The sequence below is a fragment of the Belonocnema kinseyi genome, chromosome 4, assembly GCF_010883055.1.
Source record: "Belonocnema kinseyi isolate 2016_QV_RU_SX_M_011 chromosome 4, B_treatae_v1, whole genome shotgun sequence".
In the NCBI taxonomy this organism is placed as follows: domain Eukaryota; kingdom Metazoa; phylum Arthropoda; class Insecta; order Hymenoptera; family Cynipidae; genus Belonocnema; species Belonocnema kinseyi.
The window spans coordinates 146527792-146534174 of record NC_046660.1 but is presented as its reverse complement, the minus strand read 5'-3'; the positions used below and the strand labels follow the sequence as shown (position 1 = coordinate 146534174).

Sequence of the window (6383 nt, the reverse complement as noted above, 5' to 3'; positions counted from 1 at the left end):
CGATTTACGATTGGACCGTAAGACATAAAGAATTTGAAATCAATAAATATCAACGGTCGAAGAAAGGTTTGATTTGTTTCATCAAATCATTTTTACAATTAAACCTTTTTGTCAATTGTTAAAATTTCTTGAAGATAATTTCCCTCTACATTTTCTTTTTCTGGCATGCAACACTTGCTTCCTTTACATCTATATATCTTAACGCATTAACGTATTCCGACCACTCGTTCAAAGATCTGCTTCTGGGTACGCTACCATTCACTTTACCATCTCCTCTAAACCAGATTCTTTGACAATCCGCTCTTTACTTACTATGTCTATTAGAGTCTCACCGCATATATACTGTAGGAATTGCGTGCTAACCGCGTTGACTTTGCTCCTATTGTTTTCTTGCTTACTTTTATAACGTTTTTCTAGAAACCAGTATGTATTTATACATTTTTACAAAATATAAAAATGCTCGTTGGGGGCGAGTGGAGACGAGTAGAATTAATAATTGGCGCACGGCACCGGCGCTAGCGCAGCTACTGCCATTGCAACACACGTATGAGTGCACATGATTCAGATTTAAGACAGAATATCAGACGGTTTACATTTCACACTTTAATTGCGATTTTCTAAATAAGGTGTCTTAAACAAAAGGTTCTTTATTAAAATGAATCAAACTAAGATTTATGTCGCACTTAATTTCGGTACCTTTATGCAAAACTCTCCAATCTAGGGTTAGCAGTCTAAACTCTGCAATCTCATTTTGTGTTGGCAACTAACGCTGTCACGTTAGTGTAGCGCTACGGACCAGTAAAAACCGAAATTGGAGAGTTTGGACTGCTAACTTCAAATTGGAGAGTATTACCCGAAAGTACCGATTTTACCAATCCTTTTAACATTATTTTATAGATGTAAAAATGATCTGATCTAGTTAACACAACTGGAGTTTACAAAGCAGTACCTATACTCAAGCTATAGTAACTTGTGCGATAATTAGAGTCATTGTGAAGTAATTTGACGAGTGCAGCTCAGCTCTCACATCCGGATAATCGTCGGCCCGGCAGATAGGGGCACGCATAGCAACATGCGTGCCCGGCGTGGGGGCACACGCTTGCCGCTGGTTTGAGTAGGGGTTTTTGCATGCACGTAAGAGCCGAGCTGCACTCGGCAGCTAACTTCACAGTTGCTCTAATCCTCTTCCTTATCATGATACTCTAAAGTGTAATGGAAGACTCTCCACAATAATTATTTCGCTATTTGTCTCAGTGAACACTTCGCCTTCTTGGTACATATGATACTTCATTTAATACAGTATGGTTTTCGAGTTTTCTGATGAATTTTGGAGGGTGCGGTTAGCTAACCAGATAGTCGCTTCGAAATAACTCCTATTTTACTTCAAATCATTCGTGTTATATTTCTGTTTTATTTGTGTTTTATTCATTTTATATGTGATTTGTCTTCAGACGACCTCAGAACTTCTTCCAAAAACTCTATTTCACAACGACACTGCCCTTTTTAGGTTAAAGGATGATTAAGTTGCCTTAACCGATTAATCGTGACCGCTTAGATTCAACGGTGATTAACGCGAGTTAACCGACCGTTAAAATGTGGTGAAACGCGTAACTAGCTTTAACGGAGGAATAACTTTTTAACCGAGGTTGGTGGAACCGGCCCTTAAAATCTTTGAAGATAATGGCGACAGGCGCTCTCTCTTCGTAATTTCTGTTCCGAATAGTAGAAGGTTCTATCTTATATCGTCTAGTTATAATCATGAATTTTGGACCTAAGAATTAGAGTGGTCTATCTATCCTAATTGATGAAAATGAGTTAATTATACATGTATGTTTCTCAGATATCCCTCTTATTATAGTGAATGCAAACAGTCGAAGTTTTTACTTTATCTTTCTAAAGTAGCCGATAAGTCATTGTGCTCTTAGAAAAAATTAAGAATTTTTTAGAGATACACTTTTCCACCTCTAATATAATTTATTTATTAATCTAATTATAATTTATTTAAATAAATTTTATCAAAACTCGAGATAGACCACTCTAATTCTCAGGCCGCAAAGTATCAATGGGTCTTATTTTATGTCAAACTTTTTCAGAGATGATAAAGATGAAGGAAGAAAATCTGAAACCCCAACGCCTGAAGTGGATGAGGATGGATTTTGTATCAGACCCAAACCAGATTCATGGGATAGTGAAAGAGGTTTTTATTCTAGTTCTGATACCGAATCAGATGATGAGAAATATCGAAAGTTGAGAGTGGAAATTAAACCTCTAAGTAATGGAAACACACCAATAAGTGCCAGTGTTGATGAACTTAGAGCAACGGTGGAAAATCTTTCCCTTATAACTGCTCCTACGGTTAGTCACACTTGTCTATTGCTTAAATATTTGGAAAGTTAAAAAATTATTACGTTTTTCAAATCGTTAAATTTTTTATTATGATATGGTATCATTAAGAGAATTTGTTATTAAAGTAATTTCTGTTTGAACAATTTAGAATTGCCTACCTAAAGTATACACTCCTGAAGGATTTCATTTGATCTTTGAAAATTTCACATTGAATCGACCTACCATGAAATTTTTATAGCGAATGAGTCAAAAATATTTGGCTTCAAAGTCAAAAGTTTTCGACAGCAAATTCAACACTTTGAGTTTAACTCTTTGTCAAATCTAAAAAGGTTATTCTGAAAATTGAAAAAAAAAATAAATCAACAGTAAATTCTACTTTTTAAATTTAAACTTATTAAAACTTATTAAACCTTTTAAAAATTATGTAGGTTCTGGGTAATCTTAAAAAATATTCATTCTCACATTCCGTTATATTTTATGAAAAAAAAAATAAATCAAAAGCCTATCTTTTGTATGTTATACATATTTAATGAATGTTATAAAATATTAGTATAAAATAATAGAAGACACCAAGGGATGATCCAAATGAGCTTTTTTGATAAAAAATTGACACCTAATATTGAGAAATAGCATTTATTACAATTTTGTAACTCACGTTGATGAAAATCATATTCTGTAAATAATGAATTTTGCATTTTTAAACCACAATTTTTATAAATCAATTTAGCAAAATTGTTGCACGCGCATTATAATAATTAATGACCTTACAGGTAAAAAAGCACATGTAATAAGCTTGTTGTCACTTGCTAAATTTTCCCCTGAAAGTCTTGGTAGTCTCCCCAATATTAGTTCTGCGTTCAATGTCATAGCAATTATAGTAATAACTGTTTCACTATTCCGATTTATACAAAATCATTATACTACTTCTGTAAGAAATAACGCGACATATGACTACTGTACGAATTTGGATTACAAGAGTAGATAAATCCTTACAAAGTTAGAAAAAAATTACATTATTGAACGCAAATCTCTGGCAATTGTCGAATCTCGGGCTTAGTTAAATCTCCTACTTTCCCTGAACTTTTCACATTAAATTTATGAAAAACATGAATATATTCTTTAAAATTAAACTTATAATTATTATATTTCAAATTACATTAAATTAATGAAATTTTGTATTAAAATAACACTTTAAACAAATAAATACTTAAAAACTTATCATGTCGGGTGGAGGTGTTGTGAAAAATATAAAATTAATATTTATGATTGAAAATTCGTTTCCTTATTTTTACAGCATCTCTTGGCAGAATCTGCATTCGTTGAAATATGAAATATTACATTTTCTATCGAAAACCCATATTTGCAGGTTAAAAATTCAACTGCTTTCTTGAAATTTTACATACTGGTTCGAAAATTCAACTCTGGTTGAACATTTAAATATTTTGTTGAAAATCTTATCTTTTTGTTTTAAGATGTCCACCAATACGTTTTCATTGAAAATCCTTTTTTTAATGCAAATCTTTTTAGTTAAAGATTAATCTTTTTAGTTTAAAAATTTGGCCATTCAGTTTCAAATTTATATTTAAAGGTTTAAAATTTAACTATTTGGTTAAAAGTTTAAACTATTCGGTTGTAAATGCAAATCTTTAATTAAAAAACCAAATTTTTAACAAAACCGTTTACACTGAAAATGAACAAGTTTTGATGAAATGAACAAGGCAATTGATTTTGATTAATTGTGTTAGAATGACCTTGCCAAAGGTTTTGATATTGTAAACTAAGATTCTGAGGGTTTTGCCACATGGATGGCATCTGCCCTGGTAGGTAATATGGCATCATAAACGGTGGGTAAATTGGATTATACTGGTAGTTTGGCATAGAGAAATTTTGAGAATATTGATGATTATAACCCGCATATGGATTTGTGTAGGATTGACGATCTTGGTTGATATAGGGCATATGAGAATTAGTGGCCAGTGAAGGGATGTTCGCTACCCCTGAATTGTTGATCGATTTTGCTGTACGCGTAAGCAGAGAGAAGGAGTCTAATGCACAGCCTAATATAGATTCCATCATGCGTCCGCTCTTAGTAGCGTGTACATTCTCATCAGGACCCTGAGTACGGGGTGTGTTCAAAAAGTAAGGTGATTTTTAAATTTTCGCTGGCTACGTACATTCAAGCTTTAAATTTTTTGTTTTGTTGTATTGGGACACTCGTCACGATCATATGTTCACAGTTTTGACTATATAGCTCGTGTTGTTTTTCTGGCAGAGGCGTAAAAGGTTAGAAGGGTTTAGTGTGCTTCCTGATTTTCTTCTTTCGAAAAAAATGGAGGAAAGAGTTTGCATTAAATTTTATGTGAAAAATGGAATCCAGTGCTCTAAAACTCTTGAAATGTTGACAGTTGTATACGGTGAGTCTACTCTGAGTAAGAAAAATGTGTATAAGTGGTACAAGTTGTTCCAAGAAGGCCGAAAGGATGCTGAAGATGTTGGCATATCGGTTGGCTCATGCCATGCTATCTTTTCGGATGTTTTGGGCATGAGACGTGTGTCAGCGAAATTAGTTCCAAAACTGCTTAATTTTGATCAAAAGATCAATCGCATGACCATCGCTCAGGAGATGTTGAATGAAGTCAATAATGATATTCACCGGATTTGGCCCCCAGTGACTTTGTTCTTTTCCCAAAACTGAAGAGACCCATGAAAGGACATCGATTTTCAACGATTGAGGAGATAAAAACTGCATCGCTGAAAGAACTCAAGGCTATACCAAAAAATGATTATCAGAAGTGCTTCGATGTCATACATTGCATCATGGAAGCCACGGCCAGGGACGCGTCCACTTGGTTAGCAACGAGCGCTGGAATATTAGGACTCAGCCCGAAAAAGAATTCGTTGCGTTATATTGGGGATCGGTATTGGACTCGTCTGGGTTCGGCATTTTGAATTGTACGGTGAATAAGCTCCTAGAAATTCAGATTGTCCCGATAACTTGCTCAGATAGAGTCAGGGTACACCTTCTATATACGTAATTTATTTTGGCCACATGGGCATAACAAAAATATAATAAAATAAATTGCTCTACAGTAAAATCATTTATGATTCCGAATTGATACATCTTTCGAGGGAGAGAATTATCTCCTCGAACGTTTCGTTTGATTCACGGGGTAGAGGTTTCTCATGATTATTTTTAACATTTAAATCACGGGCTATGACCTTTTCATACCGTTCACGTACCTTCTCACTTGCTCGGTGTTTTCTTTTATACACCACCATACCAGATTCAGTAGATTTGAACATCTTTAACCCTTACTAAACAGAAAGGTCAATTTGAATTTAAAGTGTAGGTGATTTGCGAGACTTGTAATTTCTTCAAATCCAAGCCGCTTTTTATTTAGTTAAACAGAGGGTAAATCCCCAGATTTGAGCAACTAGAACTCCGCATTCGTACAATGCAAAATTTAGATGCGTAGACGCTCAATGGCCATCATACCTAAAATTCCTTCTACTATTGGGTGTTCTATGGGAGTCCTGACAGAAATGACCTCGCACGTAATAACCTTGTTATTCAAGTTTATACCTACTGTTCTTACTGATACAATGTCCAGTGACCCAAGTTCTTTTATTATTGTCGGGTGTCTGGTGAACCCCACCAGTAACTTGCTTTCCGGAATGAATGTTAACGGAATTTCTCGATGCAGGGTTAGACGAATGTTACCTCTTCGGAAAGATGGTGAATATAGCGTTATTCCGGTTGGTTCCTGATACTGTGCAGTTTCATGGCAAAAGGGAGGCATTTTGAATTTGATTACTTGCTCCTACGATATTCATGTCCCTCGAACTATTTCTTCAGTCAAAATTGATCACGCATAAACTTATTCAAGCCCGTTTTTAGACTATGAACTTTTTTTTAAATTCAATTTTAATTGAATAAAACCTTATTTGGAAATGAAACCTTTTGTTATTTATTTTATTCATTCTCTATTTAATTTCATTAATATACTCAACTAGGCCAGTGGAGGCCTTAGTATTAT

The 6383-nt window shown here is 34.4% G+C and overlaps 1 protein-coding gene across 3 annotated transcripts in view; it reads left to right on the top strand.

The window, feature by feature from the left end:
- Positions 1 to 6383, top strand: part of LOC117170749 (F-BAR domain only protein 2) — a 201048-nt gene that overhangs the window by 84411 nt on the left and 110254 nt on the right. For all 3 annotated transcript variants that reach the window (XM_033357783.1, XM_033357782.1, XM_033357781.1), the window contains one exon: positions 2094 to 2355. In XM_033357783.1, the coding sequence (XP_033213674.1) occupies positions 2094 to 2355 (262 nt within the window). The remainder of the gene's footprint in view (positions 1 to 2093; positions 2356 to 6383) is intronic.